At 38.1% G+C, this 18,723-nt stretch overlaps 1 protein-coding gene across 5 annotated transcripts in view; it reads left to right on the top strand.

The window, feature by feature from the left end:
• Positions 1 to 18,723, top strand: part of LOC124125288 (cubilin-like) — an 89,767-nt gene that overhangs the window by 29,462 nt on the left and 41,582 nt on the right. For all 5 annotated transcript variants that reach the window (XM_048385806.1, XM_048385804.1, XM_048385805.1 and 2 more), the window contains exons 2-4: positions 11,343 to 11,430; positions 14,106 to 14,145; positions 14,691 to 14,760. In XM_048385806.1, coding sequence (XP_048241763.1) covers positions 14,113 to 14,145; positions 14,691 to 14,760 — 103 coding nt within the window. In that variant the 5' untranslated portion in view covers positions 11,343 to 11,430; positions 14,106 to 14,112. The remainder of the gene's footprint in view (positions 1 to 11,342; positions 11,431 to 14,105; positions 14,146 to 14,690; positions 14,761 to 18,723) is intronic.

The raw sequence follows: 18,723 nt of genomic DNA, 5'->3' as shown, positions 1-18,723 counted from the left end.
ATAGTGTAGCGTGGCATCAACGATTACTATATGATATCCTCACTTGTCATCAATGTATTGACATCGAACAATGGACGATAATTCGAAATTCTTGTTTGAGCTATAAAAATCTTCAACAGGGACAGTGCCAGTGTCAGTAAAACTTTTGTAGTTAAAAATATGTATCTACAAAATATAATCTAAAGGAGCCAAGAATAATATTGTTTTATTAATGTTTACTTCCATGGATAGAATAGAGGCAATCTGGGCTTGCCAAATCGTTCTAGACTTGAGCTGGATTCCTTTTTAATTTATTCTCTTTGGTCTGGGAGACGTACAAGGGTGTCAGTATCGCATGGAGAACTGACTTTGGGAGAATCCAGCTGGGGCCAGCCTGGGTCAGTGTAATCGGATATATTGTGGAGAATTGGGTTTGGGCTGTTTGCTGAATGGAACAAGGGCTCACGAACAAGTGCACAAAGTAGAGATTAAAGCATCACCACCTCTGTTTATATCAGATATGTTATTGTGATTTGGCTTCTGGCTTGGACTTTGTGTTTGACGTGTAGACGGCATTTCCAGGTTTGACATATCAATGACCAAAATGATGTCTGATGCAATTCTCTATTTTGACTTGTACAGTGTGTTTCCATGCCTTTTCGGGTGAACAATTGCATGTGTTTGTGGCGGGTGCCACTAGTTTATTGGGATGAGCTCGCCTTTTTGCGAGCACCCAGTGTCATTTTTTATGGTGAATAATGACACATGCTCCTGGCGTTGTCGGAATCGTGCAGTTGGCGCTACTTTTGGCAAGGGTTTCTTATGATAATGGAACAGCTTATGTCGTTTTTGTCAACTGATAAACATGAGATATAATGTCAGTGTATATGGTCATGTAATTAAGAAACAAACTGCGGGTGGGTGTTGTTTTATTATAAATATTTACCCATACTCAAATAATGATGACTCCCTGAATAGAATCCGATGGTGGCAATGCCAGATAAATCCATTTTATGAACAAGAGGGTTTGGATTTTGTCTTTCCTGCATATTCTCACAATTTTCTCGTCGATTATCTGTACCTTTTCTCCCAATACTAATTGTCATTTCGCTCTCACTTACTGATGCGATTGTTCGGGCAAGGCATTTATCTACATTATCCAGCTACATCTATTGGGAACAACTCACCAGACACTTCCCTCTCACAAACAACGTCAAATTAACGACGTCCTCAAGTTGCGAGTGCATGTTTGAATCTCCATAAATGACATCATGATCGAACAATGTTTTATCATGAAAAAAATCTTGCTTCCTTCTTCTTTCTTCTTTGCGATTTATCGCGTAGCTGTCTTATATCATCAAATGTCAATTTCTCATTGCTTTATCATGACATATCTGTGTCATAACCAATCATGTAGCAATAGCGTACACAAATATTGTTGACTTTGACATAGAATAGTGTCATGATATATAATTATACTTTGGTGTGCAATATTTCTGGTTGATAAATGTAACATATGCTTACTTTTAAGAATAGCGACTATACATTTGTATATCACTTTATCAGGTCTCTATAACATTTCGAAAATAAAACAAATTTATTAATACAACTGAACCTAAATGTATGTATGTTGTAATATCCTTAAGTTGCTGAGTGCGGCATTAGACAATAAACATAACATAATATCTTTAAGAATTAAAAACATAATCTCCACAATATCCATACCTCTTTCTCTATGTTTGATATGAAAACATAATAAGTCTTTTTTATAATCTGAAGGAATAATAATGACAATAATATCATCTTTATTTATGTTACTTATCCTCAACTGAAGTAGTCCTCAACACTATAAGCTTAGTGAAGAAACCCATGAACATATTATCTATGTAACATACATCAATGGAAATGAGATGAACAGTTGAAGTTATCAAATGATATTATTCAGTCGAACGTCTATCAGCCAATACTACATTATTTAATTGTGAGTCTACAATGATTTTTGCAAGGCTACTCTCATAAATGTCCTAACGCATTTTAGGCCAGGGTTCTATACTCGCATTAATGTGCTTAGTTATTATTGCGTTAATTTCATGATTTACAGTGAGTGAGTGAGTATGGTTTTACGCCGCTTTTAGCAATATTCCAGCAATATCACGGCGGGGGGACACCAGAAATGTCATGATTTACAGTATTCATGAAGAACATTTCACGTGGGACCAACAGAGGGAATTATGACTATCGACTATATTTTATATTAAGTTAGCTCAAACAATCTATTGGTTTGATTTATTGTTATGATATCCACAAAATAAGTAGGATCCGGTTTTGTTCCGTTTTTGTTGTTCTTATTTTAACGCCGCACGCAGCAGTATTCCAGCTATATGACGTTTGTCTGTAAATAATCGCGTCTGGACCAGACAATCCAGGGATTGATATCACGAGCATTGATCCACACAATTGAGATACAATGACATGCACCCGATCCTTTTAGTCGCCTCTTACGACAATCATAGTCGCCTATAACGGCAAGCATGGGTTGCTGAAGACCTATTCTAACCCGGATCTTCAAAGGGCAAATGGGATTCAATTGATATATTAAGATGAAATAAAACTGAATTATATGTGCTGTTTACTTATCAAAGTTTGCCAAATTGTTACAAAATGTTAGGCCACAGCAAGGCTACGTATTCACAATGATTCTGGACTGAGGGAGGGCCGTATTCCTCCTTGTGGGTCACCTGCTTGACAATATGGGACGTAAAAACTTCAGGGGGTGAGGGCAGTTAACTTGATGGTACAGACAGATAACAGAAATCATTTTACAAATGTGAAACCTCATTCCACAAAGGAAGAGGCGAAAACTGAGACTTGGTGAGATTTACAGAACAAAGGCAGTTATTTCTAGTGTCAAGAAGAAGAATTGTAGTTCGGGTAGATATCTAGACTGCCCGGCCAGCATGACCTTTGAGACACCACATTTGCAGTCGTTAAAAAGCGTAAAACATTTATTGAGTAAAAGAACACACTATAAGTGAGTGAAACAAAAGACACCGGTACAAGCACACCCAGTTTCCCCAACCCCAAGTCTGCATGTATCACTACTCATACCTGCCACATCCTCAGCCACTTAACTTACTTACACAATCATCTCACTACATGTTCGCCAACCCTCTGTTCACAACGCACGCACGCACGCACGCACGCACGTCGCATTTCCCCTTTATCCCTACAACCATCTCATTATGTCTACGTCAGCCATCATGGATCTATGCGCATGCTTACATACATAATCCATCCTCCCACCATTCCCCAACATCCATCGAACTATAACTATATCCGCCTTCATGTATCGGTATCCGTGCTTACAGACATACACCCTCCTACCATTCCCCTACATCCATCGAACTATAACTATAACTATAACCGCCTTCGTGCATCCGCCATCATGTTCACATTGCATTTCATGCATCGAATTACACGTTTAAAATATCGTAAATATTTTACAATATGTACATATTAAATATCAGCAAACAGAGAGTATTATAACGCAATAGATTTCATCCATCAAAACATCACAGAAAGAAGGGCAGCTTGGAATTTTACAATGGCATCAGAATGCACTAAGACGTTCAGCTGGTCAGGAGGTGGGAGCGGAAAATTACGATAAACTTCAGTTACAGATCTCCATTACGAATATCTAAAGTGTGAATAAAGAACACAGCTTGCTATAAAGTGTACTTCATCCCTGCGGATTTAGCAATTTCCTTAGCTATAAAATTTATGTCTAAATGCTCATGTAGACAAAGACCCAAATGTTTATAGGCATGACCATATTATAGTCCACGCAAATATCTCCACATTTAAAAACAAAGATAGATTGAGGCTTTGATGACATTAAGAAGTGATACACACAAGGAAGAAAAGGTATGGATGTCAACGTCTTTATTATGAGGAACACAACGTGTCGGAGTATATACTTACGCATTTATCAGGTGAATTAAAGCTATGAGGCAGAGAACATATATATGTACCTGTAAGAACAACAAAAGTAAAAAGATAGCAAAGGAGGAAACGTGACAAGGGAAGCCAACGGGTAATTGGCGCTAATTACCCCGGCCTCCCGTTAGCCCATTGTCCATTGCCCATTACCAATAATTCATAAGATAAGTTTTGGCTTTAATTTGTCCATTGATAATCAACCATCAACGTCTTTTATCTCAACCCTAAAAAGTACGAGAATCTGTACTTTACTGAGAAAGTGTTATCCAAATATAACATTTGTTACATTAGACCACGTTCTTAATGGCATTGTGTGTTCGAAGCTTTCGGCCATTGGAGCCGTGCCATTTTTCCCTTGTCAGAGGGGTACACAAAGTACGTGATCTGGACTTACAGTTGTCTGACTTTTATTTTTGGTGGAAGCATCGGTGGCTGGATTAGATGCTGACTTTGTGTGTTGGTGATTGGGTGCCTCACTCACAGTGTAGGTTCAAATCCCGGACGGGACTCAACCCAAAAACGTACGAGTATCTGTACTTTACTGAGAAAGTGTTATCCCAATTATGACATCTTTTGTCAAGAAATCACAATAAATGTATGTGTGTGTGTGTTGGCGAATGATGAAAACCAACACGGCCACCAGTCACAAAATTTGCGTCACAATCATTCTGTCTTCTTTCATTTGTCATCTGAAATAACATCCCTTCGTGCACTTGTGCTTCCTACTCAAGTTACCAAACACACCCTGTTTACACAAGTACTTTCATTTGTCATCTGAAATAACATCCCTTCGTACACTTGTGCTTCCTACCCGGATCTGGGTACGGGTCACCGGCTCAGCGTCACCGATCTAGATATATCCATCTAGGAATAGGTCATCCATGCGGATAGCCTAATCTCGATTTATGTATTCAGGAACCTCTCGTGAACAACATTTATTGAAAATGCAACCGAAGAATCAAACAACTTAAAGACTTGGCTTCTGTGGTGGAATTATTCTATATTTCACATAACCGTTAACGTACTTCTTGAATGTTGTCACGCCATTCATTCAGACAGATCTCGAAGGTATGTTAATATGTATGCGAGGACAACGGATTAGACATCGCGAGGCCCGTTCACAATCCGTAAAAGCCTGTGATCTCTCATGAACATCTCCTGTACAAAAACGTTGTGAACGTGTTGTCACAGAGCCACAAACTTAGGTCAATGGATCAGATAAAAGTAGGACTGCTGGAATCGGTTGAGATCAAGTTCCCATGACATAAACCCCTACTTGACAACCGTTTTAAGAAAGTGCCGCCATTCATGTACACAGCCCTGTGGATGAATGAACGACCTAGCGAGGCCAGTAGTGCCACCTAGAGAGATATAATGGAAGAAGACCAACCGAGAGTTGAATCTTGACATACTCCGGTGCCATCTGCAGAACCTTGGTTTGCAATGGCACAGTGATTTATGAGAGTTTGTGAGTGAGTCGGATTTTACGCCGCCTTAGCAATATTCCGGCAATATCACGGCGGAGAATTCCCACATTGCCTATGATATGCAGAGAATCGAACCTGGACTTTCGGCACGAGGAGGGAACGCTTTTACCACTAGGCAAAGCGAGCGGCCTTGATCATATGATCAACTATATGTGTTTTCATTTTTCAAATGTTAAAGTTTGCAATCACAGATAAGGTTTATCACCACTGTAAAATGCAAAGATATCAGCATATCATCACCAATACCATCACCATCATCACCGTCGTCACCATCATTATCATCACCACCACCATCAGCATCAGCATCGCCACCGGTATCGTTTTCACAGGTATATACGGTACGCCACACAGAGATTAACGAAGGGAATCTATTTGATCAGGGGTTAATTAAATACTAGTATCTATAATAGCTGTGTGTCAGTATATCCAGTTTCTGTCAGTGCAGAAAAATACCAAGTCGGTCAGCTGTGAACACGGTTCTTCAGCATCGGACATCAGCTGATTTTCTTACGTCCTTGACACACAAAGACCACATTTTGTGTGTGTGTGTTTATATGTGTGTGTGTGTGTGTGTGTGTGTGTGTGTGTGTGTGTGTGTGTGTGTGTGTGTGTGTGTGTGTGTGTGTGTGTGTGTGTGTGTGTGTGCCTGCGCGCGTGTATGTGTGTGTGGGAGGGGGGGCGTGGGGGTGAGAGGGGGGGATAGATGATGGATTTAACAACAAGTAAGGTCATCTTGAGCGGGACGGTTTTCGTAGATGGATTAGCATATGAACTATGATTCTCTTTAGGTAGAAAATAAAGATCCTCGATGTTCGACCTGGTAGAAGTGTGTATTCAAACCGCACAGAATCGGTCTTTGATTGACTGTGGCGTCAAAACAAACTCATTCATGTACTTGATCTGAATGTTCATCTTTATTGTTACGGAAAGTCACGGAGCCGTGATCCAGAGAACAGGGTGTCATTACATAAAAATGAAGTAATAATAGGATTACCAGAAAAACGGGGTATGACACCCAAGCCAATAAGCTTCGCTACATCAGAGTAAGTCAGTACAAGATTGAAAACTGCCCCATAAGTATGTATGGCAGGCTAGTCGGGTTTTGCTACTTGTATATGTGAAAACAAAGTTATTAAAATGAATAGCAAAACTGATGAAAGTCGTCAATAAACGTGTATAAGTGTTATATCGTCACTGCAAAAATAATGAGTGTTTGTCAATAGTATTATCATTCAAATACGTGATATCTCTATTAGCGATATTGTTTATATATAGCTACGTTCCACTGGTGAGTAAGCGTTAGGCTTACTATCTCATAGTATAAATGTTGCAAGAAATTGAATTTCTGAAGACATCACGATACAGTTTTTACGATGCATCACGTCTGCACTAGCGCTTGATAAGAACCTTGTGTTTGGGTGTTTCAGTAGTTTAAATTGCTGCTCTTGATATTGTTGATTAAACTTTGATACTATGAACAATATAAGGTTATATGAGAGTATGACTTTAGAACGGTAACATGCGTTAATGTATATCTGATATATAGATATATATATATATATATATATATATATAGGATGACATAAATAGAACAATGAGTAGTACGTCCAGATAAGTGTATAGGCAACATTTGATAATTAAATTCAACAACTCTCCTTTTAAGAATACAATGTATAAAACTGGTGCACTTCCATGTGACTATATAGCATACATGTACAATAAGCTTTCGGGTCCCGTTTGGATCGGTTTGGGTGGCAGCTTAAATATCCATAGAATAGGTTCATCTCGGAATCTCCCATATAACTGGGGCTCCTCTTCAATTTAAATGGAGTTACTTGTTTCTTTCAAAACTATACAGTTTTAGAGACTGTTAGCCCTTCTTGTGATATAGAAATTTGACAAGGAAAGTGATCAGATATTTCATAAGGACAGCTTGCTATAATGTAACAGTCTGAAATGAAGTTCGGTAGCCATGACTTATACAAGAATATTATCTATAAGGCTTCGTGATGTGTTATCTTTTGCTCTGCATGTATATCCTGGTCCTCCGAATTGTACCATATTTACTGCATGTAACAGATGTCTATTTTCTATAACATTTCTAAGTAGGTTATCCCGTGCTGTTAGATTGGCCTTACAAACATCAGCATTTAAATCACCCAAGATAAAAACTGTTCCTAACTCACACAGATTATCATATATATCCATCAGTTCATCAAGCGCATTAACACATTTGTAGATGGTAGTCGACGGGCTATTACATAAACATCACAGTAGCCTGTTTGTGACAATTTAACACTTATTGCATAATCCGAGCTTATAGCTATTGGAATAACTTTCCACTTGGTGTGGGTATTATACAAGATAGCTGTCCAAGGGTGCTCTTAACCCATTTCCGGCCTCCTTTCCACTTCAATACTTTTTGTGAGGAACTTTACAAGAGATGATCTTTAAAGTAAAATTTATGAGAAAAAAATTGTCAAAATATCAAAATCGAATATGGCCGCAACTGAAAAGGATATCCCAAAATGGCTAATAAGGTTTTATTTGTCATGTATGGAGACTATTCTCAGAAAGTTTGAAAGCATTCCAGCAGCAAGTTTGAAAGTAATCTGAGAAGCGGTTGCGGATCAATTGGGCAAAAGAACTCTGGGCCTGTGGATTTTGGCGGAATCTGGTACATAACGGTCTAGAAACACATACATTTTTTTAATAAAAATCGAGTCAGTGGTTTTTCGGCTGCCTCTGGTACAAAACAACTGCGGAATAATAAATAATAATTTTATAATAAATCGAACAATTACAGTAGAGCTCTACAGCCTTTCGTCTTAAAGCCCTAATAATCACCACGTCAAGCTTCCAAGATATAGTCTTGGACTTGTCCTTCTAAGTTATGTTTAGATTTGTTAAGTGAAACTTAAAAAACCTTCATTACCAGCAAAGCATTCATACTGGTATTTACAAGGAGATGTGCATTAACAGCTCCTGCCATTGCCTTTCCTGAAAGGATGTGCTTTACTGCATTGGTTGCATAGATGACGTCCAACAGCTCTAAGAGTCTGGATCCTTTTATTAAATGGCTAATGCATCCTAAAAAACTCATTTGTGTGTGCAGGCGACCAAGTCTTAGGACAATGCTCCATAAGTCACTTGTATATGGCTCTCTGTGAATAATCATCATAGCATTCCACAACAGCGGTTGATCAAAGTTAAGGACAGGTGTTATGTCATACATCCTTGCCTGGTCACACGCAAAAAGCATTGTTGATATATACATGTCAAGTCAGTAGTATCCATGTCAATCATTGGCAGAAAGACTACGGATACCTGTCCAGGATATGATCCCTTGTGAGTTGTCTGCATCTTCCCCGATCAGGCCGGTAGTGAAGGCTGAAGAAGCCAGACAGTTTTCCATAACAAATCAATCGATGATGTTGGATCGGACTCTTGAAGCTTGGCGTATTTCTGCTCTGATCTCATTTTAAAAGGTTGTTTTTAGAACTAAATCGGAATCTTTCAAATTTCAGCTGAATCGACTATTGTTTTGAAAATAGGTTGTTGGTGTTTGGTTACTATGATGCCCTTCCCATGGTATGTGTTATGCCGTCCAGTGTCCTGACATTATGATTGTCAGCAACAACCCTGGTTCACAGCAGAAGAGTATTCAAACTTTTTTACCTCGGAGTAAGAACTGCAAAATCCAAGACTTGAAAGGGTGTCAATCAGATATTTGAGGCAACGTGATGATGAAACTGTATTGGTAAGCCGATTTGCAGGGACTCTGAGAAGACGTGGTCTTACAGCTTGGGCAGTAGCCTATCCAATAGAGGCCAGTTTCAAGTTGATATCCCTTCCAACAAAAAGGGTTTGTTGTAGAAGTTTCAATGATGAGGGAAGATAGTCTTCACTGCCCAAAATGTCAGAAAGCTCGTCTGGAGTGGGATATGTGTTGGTTTGGACATTCATTTATTTCATGTCATTTTTATGAGTTTAGATGCTGTTAGTAACGGTCTCATTTTTCCTTTTCAGAATCTGCACGTCATGGCTTTTGAAAATGTTCTTGTAATATCTTTGATGTTGTTGTTCTGGGTGTGATAACATTTCGTTTCCCTTTTATTTCCGTTATGAAAAATCTGTCACCAAATTATACTAGTAGTTGTTGTTTTATGTAGGTAAATCCATAGGTTTCAGTATCACCTTGAAACTCTTGCATCTTTATTATTAGATCTTGAACTGAGAGCTCTTCATCATCAACTTGTTTCAGGTATTCTGCTGTGTGTATCATCTTAATGGGAAAATTCATTGGGTAAATCTTTGTTTGTCCTTAAGTTAACACTGCATGTTTGATGATATGTAGCATCAACAACATGGAGGTCTTGTGCAAACTCTAATTTCAAGAAAACTGTCTCACTCCAACTGTCCTTTCTTGTCAAGCATGTACTTCTAATCTTTTCTCCAAATCCTTTAGTTCTCCCAGGAAACAAATATGGATATATGTTTTTTCCCCCACTTCTTATTTTGTTTTTGTTTCAAAGACTGATTAATTTACTTTGATACAAAATAGATACAAAATGGCTCCTTGTGATACCAGCTTTCATTTGATATCTAACATGATATGGTTATACAAAAGATTGAACATTAAATTTTCAGACTATTTTGTATTTTATATTGATTTACCCCCTGAAGATCATACCCAAACTAAAAAAGATTCATGAAACAGGAGACATCATGTCTGTTGCAATTTGTGGTTGATAAGGTAGGATTTGACACTATATTGACCGTACTAATAGGCCTATGCTAGGACTCCAAGGTGAAGAATGATCTTCACACAAAAGCTGGTCTTGATGCATTGCCAGATAAAATGTGAGACATGAGACAGGGATGCGCCCGCTCCACTTATATAGCCCAAACACCTTCCAGAGCATTCTCTAACCCTCCACCTCAGTCCACGGTGTTAACAAATAATTTTGAGCATTAAATATAATAACTTGCTCACCTCTGTTTACATTATATAGAACAACACATGTATATTCCAGACAAAATAAATACAATGCAATGCATTTCTACCGAATCTCAACAGAAACAATGTAACACAGTTACAATCATTGTTCAACACTGCCTTATGTCAATACTAATGGTCAGGATATAGCTGCAAAACAAATAGGTATGTAACTTTTGTAGTTTTCCTTTTGAAACAATACGTGACATAAGGCATGGTGACATAAACATTAGCTTTACTTTATATTGACTTTGATTAATATTTATCAGGACATATTCGTTTGGGTTGATTTTTCTCTATATTCCGGCGACCCGTTGTCATTGAAGCTTTTAACGTCATCCGTTATATCAAAGCCCCATGTTTGTCTTTGGGCTGTTTGTGTACATGTAGAGTGAGTTAGTTGATTTTAACGCTGCTTTGAACAGCATTCCCGTCATATCACGACGCGGCAGGTTATTGTGGGAGGAAAGCTTAAAGTGATGCAGCTGTAAATGTAGAAAGGGAGTATTAAAGAAAGTTATTGACAATGACTATGATCAGTATATTTTGGCAGATATCGTTGTGGGGACCATGTCTCTTAATGGTGAAATCTCTCGGTTCTTTTCACTTACATAGAATATTGAAAAAACGCAAATCTGAAACAGCTTTGGTGTGGGTTTCATTTCTAGATTCGTTAGCACATGGGTGTCACGAAAGTGGTAAACGTTTGCATCACTTCTGGCTTCCCTCCCGCCATGCCGTGATATGCTGAAATATAGTTAAAAACAAGACGATAAACCAAACTCAGTGATCATATCAAGTGTAATCATTAAAGTTGTTATCAGGTATGACAATAAACATCAATGTGTTGCTCAAGTACTCGTACTTTGCCCTTGCAGAAACTTCTCCACAGAGACAATCATCGACTACTGACTTGTCATCAGCTGGGATCAACTCCCCTGGATTGGTGGAACACCTCTTCACCCGGTGAGTCACAAATACTTTACAGTGCGCGAGAAGATGTTTTCGGTCACACGTGACCTGATCACATTTCATTCCCTTGTAATTGTGCATTCATCGCTCACCTGACCACCTGTAATATAAACGCCAACGCCAGAGAATAAGAAGTCACGAGTATGCGCGGAAACAGATTAGATTGCTCATAAACCATCCTGCCAGAAACTACAAGGTCAATAAAGTTGAACTTGACATGCTAATGCAGCCATATTGAAATACGCGTCTGGATCGCCTCAGAAAAAGATATTGGGAAAAACATGTTTTGTTCTCTGGTTTCTCTGCGCTCATTTATGAATTATTTCAATTCAATAACATTGTATAATTTTAAATCATTACAAACAAAAGGAGAAAGAACCATTGAGCATCCTGTATAGTTCTCAATACAGTTATCATATGTGTGCCAAGTCGGATATACTAATTACTTTGCTAAATCTTAGCCAGAAGCCTACTACTAGTATTTGTTAAAAGCTATTTACAAGTTGTTATAACAATGCTACAAACTAACCTCTTGGTTACAGAGGTACTCGTGGTCTTCTAAATGATCAGGGAGTATGTGTAGGGTTAAAAGGTATTTATTCGAATGAGCGTGGAGAGTGTACTACAAGGTCGTCCGGGTCTGCCCTAAAACATACCTAACCTAATAATAAATATCATTGGTATGGACAGTAAAAAGGTACAGAATAAAACTAATAATACATTTTGATTTATAGTTCATTCTTTCTGCCAGCAAATCCCTCTTGATTACACTTGTTATAGAGTTAATCATGCACAATTAATGAAACATAAATACCATACCTCGTCTCAGGGACGGAAACTCGACCCTCAGACAGTCTCTTACAGACGTACAGTGAATAGACCTGCACAAATAGATATACTATATATACATATACCATAACCACAGTTACACTAACACATATGGAATATAAGCATTATAATTTCTACAAAAGACTATACATATATACATGATACATATACATATATCAATTCTAATCAGTTTATATGAATATAACAAAATGACAACATTTGACTTATATGTCAATCAAATATACAAGTAAGTTGAATTAAAGTATCATAATACATGCTGGCTAAAACACTGTATACAACAACCATGCTAAGAATACATGGTTACCTAACCTAAATTTCCAGATAAATAAAGTAATAATTAAATGAACCTACCCTCTGTGATGCAGTTAAGAGAATGTGCTGAGAACATGTGCAGGGGAAATATGCCGACTGGCCAGTTGAAGTTCTGACCACGGTATTCACATAATTGAAGAGATCATGCAAGACCAGGGAACAATTAGACCCCAATCACAGGCCAAGACCCACCGTGACCGACCCGGTGACAACAGCCATGAACATATAGTGAGTGAGTGAGTGAGTATGGTTTAACGCCGCTTTTAGCAATATTACAGCAATATCACGGCGGGGAACACCAGAAATGGGCTTCACACATTGTACTCATGTCGGGAATCGAACCCGGGTCTTCGGCGTGACGAGCGAACGCTTTAACCACTAGGTTAAAAAATAAGATAAGATGAGACAATACTGTATTGTGCATAAGGAAATTATTGTTGCATCATAAGAGCCAAGAGAATCAAGTAACAGCTAGGTTCACGATATAGGTTAGAAACACCGCGTCAAAACAATATAAAATGCTGATAACAAAATGAGAAAGAAATTAAGCTCGTGAGGCATAAATTAGAATCCAAACGAGTTTGGTAAATGTGGTATATCTAGACAAAATATTACATGGTTTGGTTGTTAAGTAAACGAATACTAACTGGTATGAATGACTGACAGGTTCTGTTTTTTCGCATTTTCGGCATGCGCTGTCGACAACCAGGAAGAAAAAGCTCATATTCTGAAAATATTTAGTCTTTGTGTGCCTTTTTCACAATTTGCTGCTCATAATACATGCAGATGTTTTGTGGAGAAAAGGAAGTTATTTTGCTATCATTATTTACAATTTTGAGTGTCATATTTTTGTTTGAATTTGACAGACCCCTCCAAACAAGCAAACAAGCAATGGACACAAAAGTTAAAATACATTGTATAAAGATTTTAAAGTACAAGGGCATAATAGTCGGATCAATATCAAAATGTTTTAAGCAACGAAAACAATCAAGTCTTTGCTGGCCCTTTTTAAATAATATCTGTATTGGCTTTTCCACGAAAGTTTAGAGTGAATAATGGTGCACAGATATTTGTATTCATGAATAGTTTCAATTTCTTCATTATCTTTGAGACAGGTAAATGTTCTTATTTGAACGTTTTTTTCGGAAGTCGATTACCATTTCCTTTGGGGGGGGGGGGGGGGGGGGGGGGTAAATAGAAACAGGAAACTTGACTGAAGTTGATGTCGTTTCTAAAGTTGATGTCAGACTCTAAGAGGAGACTTTCACAGGTATCAATGTTGATTTCAAAGGATTTATTTTATTCTGTGCTTTTGTGCTGTGCTTTATCTATCTATCTATCTATCTATCTATAGGTTATTTTCTGAAATATTTTAATGTTTTAAGATTGGTAATAGATAATAGATAGTGCATCCTGTATACATACCTGGTTTGCATTTAATAAATACGTTTCCATACATAAAAGTTAAATATATTTCCTTTGTTCATATAGGACTTTGTATGTTACAGGTCAGTGATGGGTTTCATACCAGATGATCGGTGTTCATTGGTGAGTAAATACTTACAAATGTGACAGTGACTGTGTAAAACGTAAACCAATAATAATCCAGCAATTACAAAACTACTAAAGCTAAAATGTAAAGTGATCTAAGATCTTCTTTTTTGTCGGTATTGTCTAACTGTACCTTCTGTACGCTGGTTGAGATTCATATTCATATTATTTGAATACTTATTTGACACAAGGAAGATGCTAAAGATTATGAAAAACCGTTAAATCATTGAGATCTTTTTTTAAATCATTGAAAGTAAAAGGTATTGTTTACTGCGAATGTATAAGGTAATATCATTTGTTATATATTATGCATGATTTAGTAAAATATATGCAATTTAAAATAACGTTAAAAGGGACGACACATAAATACATAAACATCTTAAAAACTACAAATACTAATTTAAGGTTTGTGAATCTGGAAACAGAGGAGCATGGTAGTCCATTTGTACCGTCACCGCCTGTCAAAACGGAGTTGATGTTTGTTTTTATCCAAGAACTCAAATTTTCATTGTAATCAATGAACATATTCATTATTGTTCCAGAAAACTAAAGGACTGTGGATTTGTTTCTTTCTGACTTACCTGTATGGCGCATGTCAATCAGCTTCAGCAGGTAGGTGCATCTAAATGTTGACTGTTGCATCTGTGAAGAATGATGACTGAACAGATTATTAATCAAAGAACGTTTGAATTGTCTTTGTCTTTGATTTTGTTGGTCGTTTTTTTTATCATTTTACATGTAGTTGTTATTCTTGCAGTTGTTGTACCATATACCCAACACGTCGTTTGTCTTGTACTTTGACTCAGTGATCTGAGATACACAAACGCGACAAACACTTTCCACAGCCATACAAAACCATGTAGATATGTGGAGGACACTTTTATTCAAGTCAGTGACACAGTGATGCCCAATGATCAGGTGAACAGTTGACTTGCCTTTACAAGTGGATGTGACGTGTGCCAACAGTGGTGCAGGATAAACTCTTTCGCTACAACCTGATATCATCACTATTTAATAGTGATTCAAAAACACGTGCTTATGATACACTAGTAGTCGGAATCATATAATGGACACTGCTTTAAGCAGAGTTTTCTTATGAATATGGAAAGGATTTTTTCGCTCTGTTCCCTATCTGTATTCTACAATACTGACGAAAACAATCAGCAGCATCCCCACCTTTGACACGTGGATTACAAGTGATTGAAAAAGAACGCTTTGTTTAGCTTAGTTTCTCCACATCACAATATCCTGTTGCAGTCTAAAACTAGCGCGAGAAGGATGAAGCGACATGTCACAGACTATTCGAATCCGTGTCACTTGCTAACATGTTACTATACACTATACACGTGCCTGAATGTTTATGATACCAGGACTAACTGCTTGCATTCATTATGCAACAATCTACTGAAGTTGCATGTTGTGAGATGAGTGACAGCAGGTCAGACAAATACTGTTTGGGTTGAGTGGCACTAATTGGATTAGTTCTTAGTTCTTAATTCAATTCTTTATCCTCATGAAACCACCAACGGTGGTACAAGAGTGTGTTTTACAAACAAATATATGTTCAATAAAAGTGATCATTCAATCGGGAAGAGTACATTTAAGTATTCTTTCTAAAGTATTTGTAGACATTTGAAATAAACTTTGACAAATTCCTCATTTCTGCCACTTTCGTTGTACACGGTAATTGTTTGAGTTTATAAAGATTAGGCCATAAATAAAAATGTTTGGGTATGTATTTACTCCGGATTGTATCGAAGGCTTGACATCTAAATATATAGTTGAACTCGTCAGCAATAACTGTTGAGTCACAAAGGGTACAGGTTCATTCTCTTCTGAGTATACCAAACCAGCAGCTAGTCAGTACAGGTAAATTATGGTTACAGGTTCTAAAAGTTAGAAGCGGGAAATATATTGTTCTTGGAAGGAGGAGGTATTTTTCAAAGGATTGGACAGATTAAAGTAATTTATAGTAAGTTCCCTTGGCACTATTGCACACAGTACTCCGCCCTTATTGTGTAAATTGATCTTTTAACATTAACTCAACTTTAGAGTCTAGCCACTTGTTGTACACATATGGGTCATTGAACACATGTGATATGCCACAGTTATCAAAACTGTTCTGGACATTTTTCATCCAGCTATTATTTACAGAATTATATATTTTGAAAAAGCTAAGAACATACTGTGATAGTTTAAGAGGGTTATCATGTATTTCCAGTTTGTGCCAAAAGTAATTTCTGTTTAAGCTATGGCTATGTGAAGAGGGACACGGCCCAATTCGACATTTACCATGAAGTTTGGGGTTGACGCCGGGAGACCCGTTGCCATTAAACACAATCAGATGTACCTTTTGATTCTTGCTATAGCTAAACACAGGTCTGAGAACATTTGCTTAAAGGTCACTTTAGAACGACCTTTCGCGAACTCTGACTGACCAATGAAACAACTAACAAGAAGTCGACATTAGCCCGTCAGGAAGCAGCTTTCTCGAGCTTTACAGGACTAGTTACAAACTGGCGACTTCCATTCCAGAAGACGCTAAAAAATATGTTGAGATGTTGTCCTCAATAAAAAATGAACAAAAGGACATCCTGGAAAGTCTAAAAATCTGAACCGCAAAAGAAACGTCACAATGGATAGACACATGAGAAACCTTATTTGTCCAAACACTGTAAACATACTTTGAGACACATTTAAAAGATGAAACCTGGCAAAACTGATCATCAAGGTTGAAATTACAGTGTCAAATGTTCTTAAAGTGAAACACAACACTAGTCTCTGAGAAAATGGCATCACAAGTCAGTATCTCGTGTATCCACCATGTGCACTGATGACTGCCGTGAAACGTCGATACATGGAATTGATGAGGCGGTTGATGAAGGGTATAGGCACTTGAGCCCACACTTGGAGGAACGCCTGACGCAGTTCAGCTGCAGTTGTCGGCCTTGGTCGGACGTCATTCAGCCGTCTTTGAAACTCGTCCCACAGGTGCTCAATGGGATTTAAATTGGGACTGAGGGCAAGCCACCGCATGGTTCTGATGCCATTCTGCTGGAGGAAGTCTCTTGTTGCTCTCGCAGTGTGGGCACGGACGTTATCATGCTGAAACTCGTGGTTGCGGCGACGTGCCAAATGAGGTATGGCGTGTGGTCTCAACAATATACCGAGCTGCTGTGACACCATTGCCTCTTCCTGGACCGATGTTCTGGAAGACCACAGGGCCGACCCTCTGTGCAAGACCAATTCCACCATACACAATGATGCTCGGACCTCTCTCAACAACACAAGCATCCGAATAGCGATCCCCACGGCGTCGCCAGACTCTCTCTTTCTCTCTGCCATCTGCTGTTGAGATGCAGTACTCGTTTGAGAAGAGGACTCTTCTCCACTGCTGGCGACACCAATGCTGGTGCTGTGTTGCCCACTGAAGACGGTCCCGGTCCTTACGTGGACTTGAAATGCATTGGCTACTTGCCGGGCGGTTTGTCCAGCTTGCAATCGTCCAAGGGACTTGGTCTCGCTGATTTCTTGTCAATCTTGGCATGTGGTAGCAATTCGATAACGAATGAATGTTGTCCGATCTTGGTGGGTTTTTATAGGGCAATAAATGGGGAAACGCATGTGCATTTCAATTTGCACGGAACTCACGTGCAACGGGTTACCATGGTCGTTGCTGTGATGCGTTTGGGCGATCGGTTTTATTGTCATGTGATTTGTTTATTTATCATCAAATTTCATTTTTCCTGACAAGGTAATGTTAAATTTTAGAAACTTTGACAAAAATTACCCAGGTGTCTAAAAGACAGCTTTTCATGTAATGTTACTTGGTGTGACGTTTCTTTTGCGTTTGGGTATATATGGTCGCGGTTGTATGGCAATACTTGTCAAAGGCTATGCAACGTCTCTTCCGTTCAAATGTTCAACCCATTGAAGGGATCGAGAGAGAGGCGATGATTTTGACGGAATCAGCATTATAAGATAACATTTTCTGATGTAACTTTCCTGACGTGGAAAGCGACGCTCTGATTTGTCGGACACGTAAAGGGATGTGCTTTGATCTTTGTTTAGCGGTAACTTTTATTAAATATGGAACTCTCTGACGAAAGGTAGATATTTTTGGGTTTTATTTGATCAAACTTGACTGAAAATGAACTTAATTGGTAGCAAAGGATCTCTAGCACAATAAAACAAAAGTTACAGTCTTGAAATTTTTCCAAAACTGAAAACCTTCGTGATTATTCCCCAACTTCATTTCACAATGGTAAGCAAGGGAGATAATTTAGATATGTCTTTCACAAGGCAGCAGTCAAGGATTTCAACTGACCATCACTCCACTATAGTTTTATTGCTATTTCAATGAAATTTAATGAAAAATAATGTCAAATTATATCTTTTAAATTCCAAATGTTAGAAATTGAACTTGGGCTTCATGCTTATCACCATAACCAAATATGTCTAATTTCAAAATCATAGACACATCAAAGTCAGCAAATTTCTTAACATGTATAAACAGGGGAAATGTGTGTCATTTGCCCAAAACAGAAAATCTGAATTAAAAGTCGAATAAAACAT

Source organism: Haliotis rufescens, unplaced genomic scaffold, assembly GCF_023055435.1.
Source record: "Haliotis rufescens isolate VD_foot unplaced genomic scaffold, xgHalRufe1.0.p SCAF_6, whole genome shotgun sequence".
Lineage (NCBI taxonomy): Eukaryota > Metazoa > Mollusca > Gastropoda > Lepetellida > Haliotidae > Haliotis > Haliotis rufescens.
The sequence above is the reverse complement of the archived record's forward strand: the minus strand, read 5'-3'. Positions and strand labels throughout refer to the sequence as shown.